Source organism: Idiotropiscis lumnitzeri, chromosome 6 (genome assembly GCF_059441095.1).
Source record: "Idiotropiscis lumnitzeri isolate Australia: NSW breed Sydney's pygmy pipehorse chromosome 6, RoL_Ilum_1.0, whole genome shotgun sequence".
NCBI lineage: Eukaryota > Metazoa > Chordata > Actinopteri > Syngnathiformes > Syngnathidae > Idiotropiscis > Idiotropiscis lumnitzeri.
The window spans coordinates 12,407,115-12,427,184 of record NC_142396.1 but is presented as its reverse complement, the minus strand read 5'-3'; the positions used below and the strand labels follow the sequence as shown (position 1 = coordinate 12,427,184).

The 20,070-nt window shown below is 40.5% G+C and overlaps 1 protein-coding gene across 2 annotated transcripts in view; it reads right to left on the bottom strand.

Moving 5' to 3' along the window:
* Positions 1 to 568: 568 nt before the first annotated feature.
* LOC148335293 (solute carrier family 45 member 3) overlaps positions 569 to 20,070 on the bottom strand; it is a 32,911-nt gene continuing 13,409 nt past the window's right edge. For both annotated transcript variants that reach the window (XM_088299592.1, XM_088299591.1), the window contains exons 2-6: positions 15,636 to 15,965; positions 9,274 to 9,464; positions 5,905 to 6,568; positions 3,829 to 4,094; positions 569 to 3,756 (exon numbers count right to left, since the gene is read on the bottom strand). In XM_088299592.1, the coding sequence (XP_088155718.1) occupies positions 3,286 to 3,756; positions 3,829 to 4,094; positions 5,905 to 6,568; positions 9,274 to 9,464; positions 15,636 to 15,915 (1,872 nt within the window). In that variant the 5' untranslated portion in view covers positions 15,916 to 15,965 and the 3' untranslated portion in view covers positions 569 to 3,285. The remainder of the gene's footprint in view (positions 3,757 to 3,828; positions 4,095 to 5,904; positions 6,569 to 9,273; positions 9,465 to 15,635; positions 15,966 to 20,070) is intronic.

Below are 20,070 nucleotides of genomic sequence, written 5' to 3'. Positions count from 1 at the left end.
CATGGAGCAAAGCTGAGGCCTGACATGGAATGGCACACATAGTCCACATGCCATTCCCGGTGACACGAAAGCCTATCGTCTTTTCCATGTAACAGATAATGTCAGCAGCTGCATGGCCATGTGTCAGTGAGGCCACAGCGGTGGGCTGCGCAAAACAGTCAGTTCTCAGGATCTCCAAGGGATGGCACCATCACCAAGACAGTTTTCTCAAGAGCTTCAGGGAAAGCAATTTGCAAGGCGCCCCAGGCCTTGGTCCAATTAGTAACTTGTAATAGGGAAATCCACAAAGTTTATACAATTCAGAATACTTCTCCACAAATGTCCCCAAAAGCATTAGGGACACACCTAACCATTCATTCATATTCTAAAGAGCAGGAATGGGCAGCTTAAATGCTGGAAATGGCCATCATGTTTCCATGGGTGCTTCTCAATATGACCAGACACCTTCGAACCATTTGTATGACAAAAAATGCTCTTTCAAATATGGACAAAATATGTGTTAGTAATATAATTCATTTTTTATTAATAGAATTCTCAAAGCATGAACAATGCATATATATAAATATGCACTATCCTTACCCAGAAAAAATAGGGTTTTATGCAAAAAAACAAAACAAAACAAAAACACAACACATTTTAATATTCTTTTCCCACTGCGAAAGGGCTCCCTTGCATTAAAATGACCATTCAAGGATGGCACAAAACTTCGGAACCAACCAACAACAAGTGCAAGAACTCATTTTGTGCTTTTTTGCTTTTTTTCCCCCACAATAAACAACTCACTCTGAATTCTAATATTGAGGTACTGTGTTTGTCCTGCATATCATTCCGAATCCAAGAAAAAAAAAATAGGCCTACTCACATTGTAGTACAGAGCAGCATAAGCAAGTGTCAGAGCAACTAAGGGTCTTTTTTTATGGAAAATGTGTATTTAATGGTTAGTAGCATTTTTCTCAAATTATATTTTTTGTATGTGGAGAAAAAAAAATTAAATACCCTCCCCCAAAAAAATTAAATTCAAAGAGTGAGGGGTTGGGGGGGGAGTGGTTTTTGCTATAGAGCTTACTGAAAAGGGTTAAGGTCACCCTTGACATGACAGTCGAGAATGTTTGAAATTTCCTGGATTGGACTGATTAACGTCAGTGGCTTTATAATGCACCTTTGTCCAAAATACTGTAAAATAGTCACATGTGCCATATTTATCGTCACACTTCCAACGCTTGAAAAGAAAAAAAAAAGAAAACTTGTCAGCCATTTGATGTTTTATTGTTTATAAAAAGCTGTTTGAGATCACATTTATTACAGAGTAATCTGATGGATGTCAAATTAAATTTTCTGTCATGGCTGCATGCATCAATGACAACAATCAGTTATAGCATGCTGTACATGGTTATGAAAAGACATTTATCATCATTTTAGAGTCGGAAATTGGCACTTAACACTGGTTTTTAAATCCAACAAGACAGTTGGTTGAAATAGAGGCCTAAAAATACCTTAAGCCATTTATGAATTAAAATATATATATATTTATTTACTTTAAAAATATAAGAGACTTCTAGTGGTAATAAAAGAAGTGCAACAAAATAAATGAAGATCCAACAGCATGGCAAATAAGAGTGGAAAAAGAAAACATCAGATGCTACTGGGCGAAGTTTTCATGTTAAAATAAGTTACGACTCCGAGGATGGTTGCACATCACTACACAAATAATTTATGTTTTCCCACAGAAATAGCCCTCATCTTCACACCTACAGCAGATGCCAAAGGCCAATGTCTTAAAAAACATTATTCCCCCAATAAAAACTTTATAAATAAATACATATCCAAAAGGCAGAAAATACAGGCACTTTTTTCATTTTTTTTAAACCATTGTGCTACTGCAAGATAATATTTTTGTTTGCTTTGAGGGACAGAACTATTATATATTCAACAAAAAAAAAAAAAGAAAATATTTTTTTGATACATCTCAGGCATCGAAGGACGGCGTGTACCTGCCTATGTAGAATAAACACAGATCCATTCATCCATTATCCACACCGTTTGCACAAATGAAAACAGCCCGGTGATTACATCAAATGGACTATTCAGCATAACTGCATCGATGCATACACGCAAACAAACACAAAACCAAACAGCGCGCAAACACGCACAGTGCACAACCAGGCTGCCCTTCCACAGTCCCTACTGTCATGCATGTATTCACTTTACTCAATAAGTGATTTGGTCTTTTGGGAATGGGTGAAACATGTGAGTGCCATTCACATTCACACCCATGTGGGAGTCGTTGATTGTCAAAAGGGCGTACTTACTGTCTGACTAATGTCAAAACATGAACGAGCAGCAGGGAATATTAGTGGCATTGAACAGAAGAGGGCACTCTGATGCTAACCTGAGATGTTTGGCGTGATTAGAGATCGAGCAGGGGCCATCCACAGTTCAGTTCCACGAAACTGCCTCTTGAAGCACTACTACTACTACACTCCTAAAGGAATATGATTTAATCTACCATATAGCTCTCTTCACTTATTAATTTAATAATACAGCATATGGGGTCCTGTAATTGATTCACTTAAAATGCAAAAGACAGTGCAGGATGTGGACACATTTGTAAGCCAGAGTGTGACTCCATGGCACTATTTTCATTTCGGAGAAAGGGTTATGTTGAACCTTCATAGTTGACATTAAACCAGGGTGACAAAAATCGATAGAGCGTTACAGTACAGTATATGCATTGGCTCCTAGCGAGACAGCAGAAATGTCAAGAATACAGGCATAAAATAAATCAAATATCATCATGGTTGACTTAAAAGTAAAACGCGTTTGATTCGTCAAAATGACCAGACTGCTCAATGGCCCATGAGCAGATAGTAATTATAATTCCTCCAATCACCGTGCTGCTTTTTCTCACATGGCCTTGTGAAATATAACATTTAGTGCATGTCTGGTGAGAGAAGGAGCAAGGCAACCATTTGCACACTTGGTGTCACTTTGCGTTTTTGTACTGCACAAACTGTTATTTTCATACCCTGTATATAACCAAGAATTGAATAAAGTGGAAATGGTTTGTTGAGGGAAAAAGGAAAACACTCTTGTCAAATGGGCAGAATTTGGGGCTATTCACGCGAGCAGCACGTCCCTGATGACATACTGGATTCACCCTTTCTACACTGCCTCACAATGGCACACTTTTGATAAGGTGCAAACGCACAAAAATAGAGCAAGGCCTCTTGGGATACTACGATAGTGCATTGCTGAAACGCTGAAATCCCCATCCCCCTCTCATCATTATTCCACAACCTTTCTCATAGGTTTTCCATCTGAGTCAGAGCCTTTGAGGTCCTTTTGGTCAAAGACAATGTGATTGGCCAAATAGATGGCAACAATGCCTAGGATTACGGAGCAGGCAATGTATGTGGTGACTGACTGTGCGAACTGAACAATTGTGCCCATGAGGAGGGTGGGGATAACCTGAGAGAGGAGGAAGGTGCTGTCTAAGATGGCAAAGTCCAAGCCCACGCCGCGGTCTTCATATGCCGACTCCAGCTCCTCTGGCTCGGGGCCACTGGAGCTGTGAGCAGAGCCGTTTTGGGTGAGGGGAGCAGCGTAGTAAATGTCCTGGCTGACGAAAGCATTTCCATAGGATGAGCCAGCGGTGTTATTTAGTAAGCTCTCCTCTTCTGCTGGACTAAAATAGTCTTTATTAGTCGTAAAACCATTTTGATGTGTGTTTTTGGTTTTCCTTTTTGGCATATATACCTGAAGTGGGACGAGACAAGTTTTAATGTACATATTTTAACAAAAAAAAAAAATATTTTAATGGGTGCTTACCTTCTTCTCCTTATGGTAGTGGCATGTGAGTGTGTAGGGCAACGTCTGCAGTGCGGCGTATGCATAGCCAGTGAGGGCGGCCATGGTTGTGACGAGGACCACACTTTTAGACAGACAGATGACCAAAGCAGACACTGTGAAGCTCACCATGCTGCTCAGGTAAACCCAGCGGGACCCAAAACAGCGAACCATACGACTCATGATCATTGAGAAAAAGGTTGAGGTAGCACACTGCAGGAACAAACCCAGACTTCCCATACGGATACCTGAAATAAGAACATAAATTGAGTTAGAGCAGGTGATGTGAATCCAGATGGTAGGTACAATTACAGCAATTGTTGTGTCATTGTTTTACGCTGCCATTTTCAGGATTAAACTGTGTTGTGTAAATGTTCTCAGTAGATTGACTGGTTTGACGTCGCGATTTTTGGCCCTAACATGTAGGGGACACTTCATCCCGTGGTGTCCTCTCCAGTATCAGCCGTAGCGACACCCCCCGACTTGGACTGAAACTGCAGCACATTTTCAAAACAACACATGTGGGTGTGCAAGAGTGTGAAGGTAAACTGCGCGCGACATTGACGCAGTGATGTGCGCGCGGATGTCACCCGGGAGAATATTACGGCTGTTAAAATGCCGATGATGAAAGTGTGAGTCTTGAATGGCACATTGGTTATTTAGGAACACGTCAACCTTTTAAACTCACAGGAAGGGAGGAGGAAGGGAATGGATGACGTTCAAAGAGTTTCAAAGATCCTCACATTAACCTTAGATAAATCATTGGGGAGCATTTGAGGGGAACACGCGGACCCACCCATATTTACGGAAGAAATATGCCTCCAAGTCTGACCCACTTGGATGGTCACACAACTATTAATGCCAAAAGACAAACAGAGAATCCGAACTTTAAAAAAAAACAAAGAAACTAAAGTCAAAAGGACGACCTGTAGAAACTTTTCTACCCGAACAGTTTGCACAAGAATCAGTATATATATAGCTTAGAAACTAATAAATATTTCAGTTACCATCATTTGTGTTTTACCATTTTTTTTAAAAAGTTGTCCAATGACACAATAGCGATATTTTCAGTAAGATTGAATATTGTTGTGTGTGTAAATGTTTACACAAAAAGGCCCAAATTTGCCAAAATCCATATAAGATGTACCAGCTGCATGTTTGAACCAAACCATTCGTGGCAGTGGCAGTAGCACACTGAACAGTGTCGGTGCCAAGTTCGTCAATGGGGCACATAATCACTTCGGATCATATTACGTATAGAAATCAAAGCTGGAGAGTCCACTTGACATGGCAGAAAATGACCAAACTCTGGACTCGAACACAAAGGAACTAAATCAAATTAATAAACAGCCAAACTCCCCTCCAGAATTGACACTCCTGGTTAAGATGTGTTCTTTAGCTCACTCATTTTTTTTCACAATAATATAGGAACAAAATAAAATTTAAAAAAATGATTGCATTTTGCAAATCCCATATACAAACGATATTACATCAAATCATGTGTGCCACAATTCTTAGCAGCTCTGACGTTGATAATTCGTACAACCCTCTTCCTCCCCCCAACAAAACAGCACCCTATATTTTCCCAAGATGGGAATGTACAGAAAAAGATATCTTTGACCATTTCAATTTGCACAATTTCTCTCAATTATCAGTGACGTGGGTCCTTCCCTCCATAATCTCCTCTAGTTCTGTGGACTGAGATGGCCATGGCCCAATTTTCAGTATGAGAATATGCCACTGTAATTTAAAAAAATGAATGGATTTTGAGGCTTTTAATTATGGAGGGCACTGTACATTTTAATTACATTGACGTGCAACATATTTCCTTGTGTTGAACGAAAAACATCTTTGCGAGAAGAAACTAGAAACCAAATGTAAATTTGTTCATTGTTAACTGTGGCAAACGCATCAGCGAAACTACAATGAACTATTTAGTTAAAAAAAAACAATGCAAACAACAAAACAGGGTGGCGTTACATCAATGGTCAATTTTAGATCACAATCGTGTTTGCGCCACCAGAAAAGACATAAAACGTAAAGTTGACTGTATCTGACCTTCATCGTATCTTTGCCTGGGCACACTTCCTGGTACCGCACTGGGAACTCCGCCATACAGGCCTTCGCCTACAAAGACTGTGAAGAAGAGCATGAAGGACATTACAGCCATCCAGCTGCAGAGCTGAGCCACACACAGCTGCCACATCACCCTTGGTACATGGCAGTAGCTCCTGTAAATGGCAGGGGTCATGGACCAACATGTTCTCAGCAAGCATAGCAGAGGTCCAGACTTGAGAAGCCTCAGCTTGCATTTAAGCAGGTAGCAGCATGAGCGAGGCACACCACAGCGGCCAGCTTCCATTGCCCCGGCTGCCGGCTCCAGCAAAGATGCGGCCCCAGGCGAGCCGATAGTGGCACTGGAGGGTTCTTCAGAAACTTTCATAGTGATGAGTATGCTGGGAATGAAGATGAGGATGAGGAGAAAGAAGAGGCACTGGTCCTGGCCTCCAAAGTAAACAGAGAGCAGGCTGTGGCTCCAGTCTAGTGCAGGAAGCAAGTATCCCACACAGCCTCCCAAGCTAACCATGAAGGAGAACATCGCAAAGGCTTGGTTACAGTCCTCTCCATCTCGATACAGGTCGGATAACAGCGCCTCCAATGGTGTGAAGCAAACTTGTCCACAAAAGTCAAGAAGGCCAACTCCAAGGATAAGGAAAGCGACCTAAAGCAGAGAAGCAAAGAAATCACATTAAACATGAGAAGGTCTTTCAATTACCCAAGTAATGTATCAACTGATCCAAGATCACAGCTACCAAGTTTGTTTTGGAACCGCATTTAGTGGTCTTGGGGCTAAATTCCAAAACCAGTATTGACTTTTGTTGAGACAAAATTTACTACAACGCTATACAGTCCAGGGACGTTTTGTGGCAACCATCCATTTTTAGCGGCTCACAGCATATTGTTGCTGACCAGTCTGTTTTTGTCATTTTTAAAAATGTTTACGTAATGGGATGTCTGTAACGCAGAAATCCCATCCATCCATTATCTGAACTGCTTCTCCTCACGAGGGTGGCGAGGGTGCTAGAGCCTATCCCAGCTGTCTTCGGGCTGCAGTACACCCTGAACTGGTTGCCGGCCAATCACAGGGCACACAAAGTCAACCATCCGCGCACACACTCATACCTAGGGGTAATTCAGAGTCTCCAATCAACCTGCCATGCATGTTTTTGGAACGTGGGAGGAAACCGGAGTACCCGGAGGAAACATGCAAACGCCACACAGGAAAGCAGGAGTCAGAATCGCACCCACAACCTCTGCACTGTGAGGCCATCGTGCTAACATGTCGGCAACAGTGCCGCAGTGCAGAAACCTCATTCAAAGTGAAAATAAAATGTATAAAAAAATTTTAAAAAACGGACATACAATTTTTTTTACAGGACAGCAATGAGAAAACTATTACATTTGACATGGCCTGCAACAGGAGTGCAAAATGTGTGCCTGTTAAAAAGGTGGAGAGTTTGTGAAATCCCTGAATACTACTTAAAAAAAAAAAAAATAATATATAAGGCTTTTCTTGATAAGCAAAGAAACTAAATATTTACAAGCAAAACAGTAAGATTTCTCTTTATAACATGCCGATAAATGAGAATTTGAAGTTAGAAGCAAAAAGTGGTTTGCTCTCCTTTCTCTTCCGTGCCAAGGTCCGATTTGTGAAAATATCACATGATTGAGCCTCAACAAAACACATCTTTAAGGACTGTCTGCTTCCTATAGAATGATTCAGCTGCTGGTCAGAGCAGTGACAGATCTAGTCTAGCATGATCTAGTGGAATCCTGAAAAATGTTAAACTCCTTGCCAGGCTGCCAGGATGGCCGAGTGGTCTAAGGCGCCGCGTTCCGGACCCAGTCTCCCCAGGAGGCCTGGGTTCGAATCTCGAATTTCCCCATTGTGGGACTAATAAAGGCATTATTATTATTATTATTATTATCAACTTTAAAAGAAAGATGTGATGAGCAGTTTTCAAAAAATGCTGAAACAGATTAAAAACAATATATTATGGCTTGATTGATACTTTTTAGCGTGTTCAAATACTTTATAGACGAACATTTCCTAAAGTCACACCCACTCTACACTAGCAGGCTATAATATATCAGAAATGTTCTCATTACAGTTCCAACCAACTCACCGCTGGTCCTATGGGGCGAGAAACCAATTAGACCTCAATCTACTCAAACCGAAAAAGGATCAAAGCAGGTCTGACCCCAAACAACGTAACTTGTGGGGAGCACATAAATAGCTGAGATCACTAATTTACCAGGTCGAATAGAGCATGAATATTCAGAAATTATTTCTATTTCGATTGATAACTGCTATTTACTGGTGCACTATAGCCTGGTAGTTGCTCATATAATAAGGAAACCTGTCAGCAGAATCAGAATCAGAATGCCCTTTATTGTCATTGTACTCAGCGTACAACAATAAGTTGATTTCATTACATGTTGTGTTTAGTGCTATTTGCACAGCAAATGTTCTGTTTGCATTCATGCAAAAAGACGACTGCAAATTCGTGAGGTTCGCGGTGATTCATTCTGGTTATCTTAAGCATCAACTGAAGTGAAAATGATGCACTTTCAGAACAATAAAGAGCTACTTAAGTTCCTGTAAAGTGTGAGACACCACAGAGGAGTGTTGTTAACAACGCGGCCAAATTTGAATGATTGAAAAAAAAAAAATGACAACAAAAAAGTACCCATACTTATAATACCTTCATTTATCATTTGATATGTGTCGGCGGCAAAACCACGAGAATAAAGTGAGTCTATCAGCAAATTGGGTGAGTGCCGATCATTGCAAACAGCCTTTCAACATCATCTTTTCCTTTCAATTTGTCTCATACATCCGTATATATTGACGCCCGTTTCCTCACTTTGTTGTCGCCTGCTTATCCCGTGACAATCATGCAGTAGCGAAGGGCACTCAAGTTCATATACAAAATATATGGGGGACAGTCAACTCAGGCCAGAAAGCCATAACGTGTCACTGGGCTGCATTTGAGCCACACCCAAACTATCCAGATAAAACAAAGAAGTGCAAAACAGTTCAATGCTGCAGCTCCACAATTGGATGCCACATAGTTCTCAGAAAATGTTTTCAGCAATTATCTTCAAACATCATGTATCATGTACTTACAAACAAATCTCCAAATGAATTTTACAGGGACTTCAACTGCTAATCATTAGCATGATAAAACCACAACATATTTGTTTTGACAAAATACTTGGGCAATGAATTAGCTGGCGACCGGTCAAAGACAGATCCCGTTCGGCCAATTGCCCCAAATCGACTGAGATGGGCTCCAGCTCACTTGCCACCCTCATGAAGGACAAGAAAGTGGATGGATTGGGTAAATTAGTAAATTCACCAACCTGGAAAGTGCGTCCTCCCCGGGCAAGGTGTGCAGCCAGGATGTCGGCATGGGGAATGATAAAAAGAGCCAGAAGGACTCCCAGAGATAGCAGCCAGATGAAAGGCTTCCTTCTTCCATAACTGCTGTTGCAGTTGTCACTGGCCGAGCCAATCAGAGGGATGAACAGGAGGCCAAGCACTGGACCAATACCTGTGAATAAAACAAAGATGTATATCATCTAATTGGAAAGTAAGACACAATGGGAGCCCAACGCCAAGACAAAATGCAAAACTGAAAAAACAACCATGTGGAACAATATGATTACAGTCGGTTCAAATGCATTGTTCAACATTACAAACTATAAAGGGACTGTATTCTACACATCGTTCGTTCTTTGTATCAAAGAAGCTTATAGATATTTTTCTGAACTGTTTGTTTTAGGTCTCCCTGACTGCTGGTTTACCAGGGAATGGATTGCCATTATCACTGAATGTTTGTGATGGTTCCTGCAGATGGCCTCCTGCCTGAAGGTATGCCTTCATTAGCTAATCCTCCACACATGACTGCATCTGACTAATTAGAGCACAGCCCACCACACACAGTGTCCACAGCTAGATGCACATGCAATATGAAAAATTAATTGAACTTCGGCCTAGAGCGTCACAATTAAAGAAAAAAAAAAAAAAAGGTCCCATGTGGTTTTTTCCCAGTGGAGACGTAGCAAAATTTAATTGAACTAATCAAAAAGTCATTTTAAATACAACTACAAAGAACAATATCACTATTTTAACATGTACAGAACAAATATTCTTAAACAAGTTTGTGCCACCTTCAGACGCTGACTTGTATCGGCCAGTACACATTTGTATGGCTGCCGAAAATTGCCCAAATTGCCCTTTTTTTGTTTCAGGCAGAAAGATTTATCACCGAAACAAGGAGATGTTGCAATGACAAAAAAAAAAAAAGACCTCGGCAAACTTGACTGGATAAAGATGCATTACTCAGGGTACGCCTCATGTCACTAACACACACATTCAAAAAGACCAGCATCTACCAGTGTTGTTTGAAGAAACATCGAAATAGTCCCTTTGTTGACAAGACTCCCTAAACATTCGCTAACTAATGACACAAGTTATGTTGCGATCATACCAAATGTAAATTGAGCTATTCTCGTGACGCCATTACATAGAAAGTCAATAAAGTTTGCAGAGCTAGTGGTGAATCTGCGGAGCCAAATGGCTTCGTCAATGTGCTACTTCGTCACATACACGGCAGGTAAAAAGTGAACTAACAATGTTGGACAAAACAGTCATTGCATTTTGGGGAATGAGGCAACACTCCTTCATCTCCTTATTTCATGGAGACGTCTCATAAAGATGTTGTTGCATCATTGCTGCGTGTAATAAATGAACCTCCTATACTCGTACCACCACAAATGTCCACATTATGGTTCATGTTTCAAGTGGGTTTGAATTAAAGTCAAATGTAAATACAAGTATTACTCAAAACAACTTTTCAGATTCAAAGACAACGTTGGAAGTTTTCTCTCCCACCCGCGCAGAGCGCATATTGGGCTTTTGCTGATGTTTCGGTCAGACGTGGGCGGAAGAGCATTCATTCTGCAGATGCATACATATCTGATTTATATCCACATATGAAAGAGGCCCAGGTCCGACTTGTGAAAAAAAAATCTGAATCGTACTGTTCATATTACATGAAGAAGAAAAAATGGGACAAGCCCCAGCCACCTTGATGACTGGCGATGTTCATGCATTTGTTTAGTCAGAGAAGGAGAGGCTGTAAACATTACACATTATATTTAATGTTTATCAGCGTTTAATTGAAGATTTTTTGGGTTTCAAATTATTGTATTTTCGAATGCATCTTTGGTCAGTAAATGGGAGCCGAAATGTAGGGACTTCTATGAGGGACCGCTGGTGTTGCGTGCATACTGCTTCACCACAGAGTGGGGGAGACCGGTAGTAAGAAAGACGAGTTAACTGCAGCCAGTCGTCACCTCAGTCCTGCAGCTGTGGAGGCCAATCACAACAAGTCTCACCAGTTACAGCTGTTCACATGGCTATTTACTCAAAACTTGGGTGCAGGCATGCACACACGCACACGTATCATAAAGCAAGGAACAAATGATCTGCATCGTGCTACAGTCTCACACTAGCCGAGACTTTTTTTTGTCATACCGATTTGAAATAATTCCGAATGAAGATCTCTGGTCAGTTGTTTACATGTAACGTGATCTTTTCCGATCTGCCGTTTAGATGATCCACCATGTTAATCAGATCAGCCGTGTTACAGCTGTGTGACACGCGCAGGTGGATGTAAACCTCTGGGGTTCATTCATCGATAGCACAATATTCATGATTGTTTCAACACTTTTATGGAAGCATCACCTTTAACAAAAAGTGACATTTCATACTGTACTATGTTGTATAGAGTAGTTAGTCCAGTCCTGAGAGAGCACACTACTGAAAGAAATATTAGGCAGAGCACTGAGCAACCAACAAATGGCTATTAGATGAAAACCCGACACTAGCTCAGAGGAAAGTGGCTTTCAGCCTCCAGAGACACAATATCCATTTTCATTTAAATAACACTCAGACCCCCATTATAATAATAGGATAGTCGAATAAGGCTGAGTGCCATTCCCAAATTGCTTTGCAATGCAGCTTCTTTGCGGAGAACATCACAATGAAAAGCTAGTAGAGAAAACAAAGGCAAGTAACACTTTTGAAGATATAAAATACTCATGTTATCAAAAGGCTTACTTTGGATTTTGTGGAGCTCCAACCATTATCTGTCGGTCACAAGACAACGCTTAAAACTAGCTGCTTTAAGTGAGGACCATGTGAATGACATTTAGGATGACAGGACTATCGCAGTAAGTTAACCTCGTACATCAACAGATCCCATCAATTCAGTGCACTGCTGCACAGTTCAAAACCAAGCAAATTATGTTCATAGACAACTACTGTAGACTGTTAGTGTGAATTGTTCTTTGACTATTGTCCATTTGCACAGTACTGACTGAGCTCAGCAGTGCTTCCTCAGTTTGGGACAGTTGGGAATAAATTTTGTTTTTAAAAAAAATGTTAAAAAAAAAAACAAATGACAAAAACTGCTTCAGAGGTTGAAGAAAATCACAAGTTACTAACGGCATGAGTCCAAAACACCCAATAATGTTTTTTTTTTGTATCAACTATGCAGCATTGAGCAGCAAAAGCCTGTGCTAAAATTAGCATGAGTTTAATTTTTTTTAATTTCTAGTCAGAGATCCTCAAATGTTACAATGGCATCGCAATAATGAGCAACCAGGCAGCCATGCTTTACAACACAGAAATGTTTATTTTACACTTTAAACGACATACGATTCTTAATTTGTTTTTTAGGGGGAGAATTTCAGTGCTCACCTAATTTTTACATGCAGATATATTATCCCGGTAGAATAGTGTAAAGTGTAGCAAGGTCACCAGCAAAATATGCCAGTATACTCAAATATAATGAAAGCGCGAGTGCTAGCCACATCAATCTGAAAAGGCACCCGCTAACGCTAGCTAATGATTAGCCTAAATTTTCATGTGGGCATGGATAGGACAATAACCAGAAGCCCTTCCGTAAAAGAAAAGACAATATAGTATAGCATCTGGCTAAACCATGATACGAGCTGTGGTCGAGCAACAATCACATTGTAATTGGAATGACTGGTTACTGTCAAAAACATCCAACTATTGTTTCACTCAAGTGACCAGCCATCATCATAAAGACACAAGTAGGTTTTTCTTCCTTGCTTCCACTCATCCCACCTCCAATTCGCTTATCTAATCACATGCTCACAGGTCGTCAGAATTTAGAGACCTCGAAGGCTATGTTCAGACGGAACACAAAATGTCGCGTAGCGCCATGCGTCTCGCGTGCGTTTGTGCTCTGTGAGTGCAGATGTTGCTTTGCGTCAGTCAACAGAGACGAGGAGGTGCTACTCCTCCTCTGACAGAAAAATAACGAAACATATTTGAACACTGCTTGTCAGTCAGGTGGCTGGAGGCTGCGTTAAAACTTTGGCTCATGTAAATGATATCTTCACACAGTTCAACAGCTGTAAGCAAGTAAATACACTCACCAGCTACTTCCCACTTCCACGCTCACCATTTTCCTGATCCTTTTTTGGCTCGGTGCTGGTATTAGAAGCTGGCTGTGTTGTGTAGCTTGCAGGGCCCACAGACTACTGTGTGTGTGTGTTCGTGTGTGTGTGTGCGTGTTCAGGCCCACTCACGTCATCCACACCGCCTGGCATGGATTCGCTTCTAGCCGCGCAAGATGCCTGACTTTATACCGTATATAACCGCACCACCAAAACGCATTCAGTCAACATAACAACACAAGTAACAACTGCAGAGCATTCCATTATTGCAAAGGATTCCCTCCTCCTGTGATTTGATTTTCAATTATAGTACATCAGCAAGTAGCGACCCTACAGTTGAGATTGTGAATGGGAGTTAATTCTATTTCGACTGCCTGCGAAGCCATGAAAATGCCTAAATGTGAATTGCAGTGCAAGTGTCTGGATGAGCAAGTCGTTCGTTGCGGGGTGAGGTGAGTGCAACCAGGGGCAACTGGGAGAGTGACCTTGTGTTACTTTGGCCGTGGAAGGAAACAGTTTGGCGGACATCTGGGGGCTTGACGAAACAAAAGAATTAACTCAGAAATACTGTATAAATTAATTCCTGTAATATTGTTGAGAAACAAAACAGGGCAGATCTTCGTATTAGTAAGAAGGCCATTTTTAAAATTGTTCCCCTGCGTTTAAATGACCAGCCATTGAATGAATTTAAGTAGCTGTGGATTAAATTCCACTCCAGTTCTCAAAGTTGATGATTAAAAAGGCATGTAAGGTACATTGCTTTCACAGTGACGAATACGAAATTTTAGGATTTGCACAGTTTTGTGGAAACTGAAGGATACAAAATCCAAGGGTAATGGTTATTATTCAAGGCATCAAATAGAACTGAATGAAAACTCAAAACGGCTTTATTTTCATGATATTTACAAGGTCATTTTGTACTTGGCAAAAAGAAAAGTCTTCAAAAATAGTGTTAAATGTGCAGGGATGAATAAACATGAGGCCATGATCACAGTTTTAGTAACTGAGTTTGAGTTGTAGAGAAAATGTAATAAATAGTTTTAATTGTGATTTCAATCACGATCAATACAAGCATGATTATTATTTTTTCCATAATCATCCAGCACTAAGGTCGTTGTGTATTTTTTTTTTTTTCATGGGATTGTGTAAAAGGGGTTTTTAAAAACGGCTGGCACTGAATGAGTTAATAACTAAAATATATTAAAACAATATGTAATTATCTGATCGATTTATTTTTGGTTGTAAAATTGAAAAATGTTAAAAGCGGCCTGTGTTTCCACTGATTTGTGGTACTTTGGTAGGAAAAAAAATTGTAAATGCCTGGTATGGCTCATTACCTCACTATTGATTTGACCAATCATGTTTTAAGGCGGTTATAGAAGAGGGAGAAACACATCACACCGACAAGCATTGAAACAATTTACTTAGCGAGGTCACAAATTTGTGAATCAACCTAATTTATAGTATATAGTCTGTTTTATTATTAAAACATTAAATAATTACAACGTGAACGTCTCTCAAGAATCACAATATTCCTTGATAGCGCATCATGATAAATCTAACATATTTGTACACCTTGGACTTGAAGCCTTTGTTAACTCAGCAGTGCAAAACGGAACAAAAGATTCACAGGTATGCTTTCTTCGTAAAGGGGGAAAAAAAGTAATATCAAAGTACTGGGAAAAACAACCTTATTGTGATCATTCCTTAAGTTTCACCAATGGCATATTTAAGCAGCAATACTAGTCAATATGTGTAAATGATGGCAACGAGGCTCTTGTCTAGCAACACGTTTTAATGGCGACACCACTGCAACGACTCCCCGCACTTGCATGAACAATCTCGCGAGACCCCCTGCGAGACAATTGTGACACTCAGTTACCGTAAAGGTGCAACACCGTCGCAAATACAAATTTAGTACCATGACATGACAATATGTGATAAGTTTTGTTACGTTCCCATGAATATGAAGCCTGAATCTGTTTTTGTTTTTTTTAAATGATTATCATTAATGTTACAGCACCTAAGTTATGAGAGTCACAAAACCGCTAAGTTTTGCAGTAACTCTTCTTTAATCAGGCCCAGCAAGGTTTTGGTTCTTCCTATGTTGTCAGTAAAATGTAAGAATCTGGAGCTAGTTTTGCCCATTAGCACCAAACTTATTTGGTGGGAACCTTTGAAATAGTCGTAATAATTGATAAGCAGAACAGTTCCGAGTAACCACTTACCTAAAACCATTGTCATGTAACGTTCCTCCACACCAGCCTCCAGCAGCAACGGTGGCACATATGTGATCCCTGCTGCCACACAGATTTCCAGGCCACAGGTAAGGGAGTTCAGCAGGACCAGACGGCACTGAGACCTCCATCCAGGCATATTTACTGGGGCTGGCTCGCCTTTCCTACCCTCTGGGATGGCCACTTGTGGGGGTATGGCAGGGAAAGGGAGGTGGCTTAACTTTGAGGAGGCAGATGGGGCCACCGGGGACAGGCAGCAACAAAGACACATAGATGTCTTTGATGACCTGAAGGATTCATCCTCTTCTCCGCATTCTGGATCTGAGGAGGAGAAAGATTAATCACTATCAAATCCGCACCCAAACCACGTCATGGAGCATTCTTGTAAAAAAAAAAAAGCAGCAGACTTGAAATAACTGTTCATCCAACTAGCTGTCAGTGACAGTCACTGCCTTTTTACAGTAAATGTCTGCATTTTCCACAATATTGTCAAAAAAACATGGAGACATCAACGACAGTCAAAAGAATTAGATTTTGACGGCTCCTCAGAGATCCTCGCCAACAGCTTCAGGACAGCAGGAACAACAACAACAGGCGGCGAGGAGATGAGTCAGCTGCAGCAATGCAATGTGGCAAGCACACTAAGCCATTTGCAAAGAGAATTCTGCCTCCCACTGCTGTTTTGCTTGTCTTTTAGAAGTGTCACAACACCTACGGGAAGACATTTCTGAGTCCGTCTCTCTCTCACCTTTGCACAGTTCAACCAGTCAACTTGTGAGCAAGTAAGAAGAGCATATGTGTTATCTACTGTACATACTTTTGCACAGAGATCAAAGCATACACTATTTTGAAGGGAAAAAAACTACTGTGCAACTTACACAAAAGATCATCAACGTGGTGTGTAAAAATCAGAATTGGATGTGGTATCCACCTACATGACTGCGCTTGAGAACTTAACACCAAAGGTGAACGGCAACATCTGTTTCCTTGATATTTTATGCACCCTATGCATCACCAGGAGGCAAGGCAACCACACCTCGATGTATCATTTTTCCAGTGACATTCTCCGTTACTTCTGCGCCATAGCCTCAAGATACCATATGCTGATCCTGTCTGACCTCACTCTCCACTTAGAGAGCTGAATTTGTGCTGCAACCGGAAAAATACATGACTTAATAACCAGTAAGACTTAACAACTAGCTTAGTAACACTGAATTACACGGATGGAAAAATAGGCCAGACAAAAACATAAAAGAAGAGATGAGCATTGCTGTCATCCCTTGAAATGGTTCTTTAAAGCAGACAGGACAGGAACAGTGAGAAAACAAACACGGAAACCACAAGAAGCTATATTTGTATTTGGTGTGATATTTCTCCTCAACTGATGCCCATCTGTTCCCTCCAAGGAAACAGCAATGATGTCATCGCTTTTGTGGAAAAATATGAATGTTTGTATCGCAACATAATACAGTGCATTGTTTTGTTGAGTAATGGCTCTATTTTTTTTTTTTAATTGTGACAATTGTTGCTGTAACAATGTCATTTCCCTCTCGGAAATGAATGACGTATGTAACTATCGCTATATAATTAAATTACACCTGCAATGAATGATGAGTGACCGCGTCATTGCGAGTAATATGTAAGCGAGAACTCTTCTTCAATGAAAAGATTAATTATTACAAAACTAAACTTGGTTGCTTGTAGAAAATGTTAGAATCAATTCCACATCTGCAATTAAAAATTAAACTGATGATAAAAATTAATCACACAATGTAAATACATTTTGCTACGTCTCCAAAACCATAATTTTTCAGGAAAAAAAAAAAAGCATGTCTGTTGAGCCACTAAAATTTAAGCCCCACAGAAAGCAAGACATTTTCAACATTTGATATTGGTCAAAAATTTGAAAAAATCTATAAAATAAAGAGAGGACCGAGCAAAAGTATGGATTTGTGGACAAATTTGTACATTCAAGCCCAAATGCATTTTTTGAGAGAGGCCAAACTTCAAGATCAAGTATACATTGTGTTTAGAAGTATTCAGTCCACGTCACGAATACAGTCAAGATTACGCACCATTAACTGATAAATCATGAATCTTCAGACAAAATGGTTTGTGTAAAAACATAAGGATGACGTAAAGTGTTTTTCCCATGATGCATTACAGAGGCATAGCTCACTGGAGAATTTTACACCTGTCTGATGTCATTCTCACCAAACACAAACAACATTGGGCACATTGATAACACCCCTCAGGGGACCAGTGTTGGTTGCCTTCGGCATGTCTGGCCACGAAAAGCGTCAGCGTACATATTGTGGGCACCCAGCTTTTCCGCATCCTTCCACAAAACCCTGAGCACAGCTTTGTCACTGAGCTGCATTCTAACAAGAACCTTTTTGACATATGCGGTTTGCCTTAATAATTCTGACTCTGTGAATGTACTGTAGTGTAAAACTAGCTAAGTTTCTGACATATTTTCTCACAGGGAAATGAGGAGACCAACAATGATAGAGAATCTGATTGTGTTTATACACTTAAGCCTCTCATGTGTGAAGTATGCGAAATGCTCATTCACTTCAGGGTTCGTGCAAGGGTGCAAATGATTCTCCAGGCGTTCGCCAACAGTTTGAACTGCTTTCCTTGTCGTAAGGAACATTAAAACATGTCTTTGGGCACTAGGCGGGGTGCACCCTGGACTGGTTGCTGGTCACTCTATATAAATAACCTACATCGGGATGTAAAAACTTCTAATTCAAGTCATACTCTTATATATAGCAAGCGTCTTACAGGAAATATGGCTTGGAACAGAAAAGGGGAAAGAATTGCTCCAGGATGACATCAGAGACAACCACAGTTGAGACTGTGGCTGCAGGGTGGGTTCCTTGCGTTTTTGGCTCAAACTGAATGATTGCAGAGTTTTCATGCTCCTCCTATTTGAGTTCCTGCACCCAAATGATAGCTGGAACAAAGGCGTAGAATACCCTCAGTGTAGCTAGCTTCCCATATTTAATTCTGACAGATCTGGAGACTGAGCAATACATACAAGACAGCATGATGGAGACCTGAGGCCCACAAGACCAGTTAAGCTAGTATTTATATTGTGTACGGCCCAATTAAAAGCTAGACCTAGAATATGCACTTTGAATTTGTCAGTCAAATAGTAAATTGTTCCTCATCAGAACTGACATGAGTTGTGTTGGTGCTCCACTATCAAACAACGCTTCAATAATGGAGTTCGTTACTGGCAGCAAACAAGATGAGAGCAATTAATTCAGATGCAACATGTTTGCTGCCTAAGTGGCATCTAAACGGTTTCACCAATTTTTAACAAAAGAAAAATAAATGTTACAAATATTGCAATAAAGTATATCCGGACAATACAGAGCGACAGACCCGAGTACACTAATTGTCCAACATGTGAACATTTCAAATTTTTAAACAAATGTATAAAAAATACATGATATGAATTTTGTCATTCCTTGCTCAACAGTTCAATGTGGTGGGTTAAAAAAAAATTCAATATACCAATTTCATGAGAGAGGCTCCATTTTTTGTTGTAACCCCAAAAAAGAAAATACAGTGCATGCCCTATGAGTCCTCCCACAAAGACAGATATTTGCTCATGGGGGAAAACAAAATGAGAATATTAGCAGCAAGCCTCCTCCAACTGGTGCTGTCTTTAAACTGTTAAATTGGTCACATGATTTGTGTGAAAAGGCATGGGCAGAGGTCACAGTGACGGATGTGAGTTTAAGATTACAAGCTGGGGGTAGGGCCAACACTGTTGGAGTTGTCCCTCAAGTGAGCAAACACCAAACAAATCAACTTTCCAAAAGGATTTGTCTTAAAAGTTCCTTATTATCCAGTTGACGGTAACAAGGAAACTTGGTTTTGATTGACTGTGCCAAACATCCAAAATTGCGGTACTAGCAGTTAAACAAAAAATACCCACCCATTATTTCGTAAATACAACTAGAACGTAATCCTCCCACCCTGGAGACAAGCACCTTAAGGTATGCTCTTATCAGGTGAAAATGAGGAATGCAACCTTCGCCAAGTTGTGGTGACCTAATAGCAGTGAGCCTGCTCACCTTTGACTGAGGCCAGCAACATTTTTGGAATTGCCAGTTATCCTGCTGGCCCTTGGTACTATCCAACAATGTACCACACAGCCGAGCTGTGGAACCTATTGTGAATCAATGAGGCTGATAACCTGGCTCCCTCCATAATGTTGCATTCTAGGGACCGAAACCCCACTGGTGTGAATGGAGAGGCCTACCACAAGCTGATGAAAGAGTTAATGAGTTTTCATTCAACCACAACCAGGTACATTAACATGTTTTCAATAGAGCAGTTAGTTTAGTTTTTAATTTTTTTTCTCAAAAGGATGGATAAAGTACCCAATCTAAGAGTGAAAGCAACAATC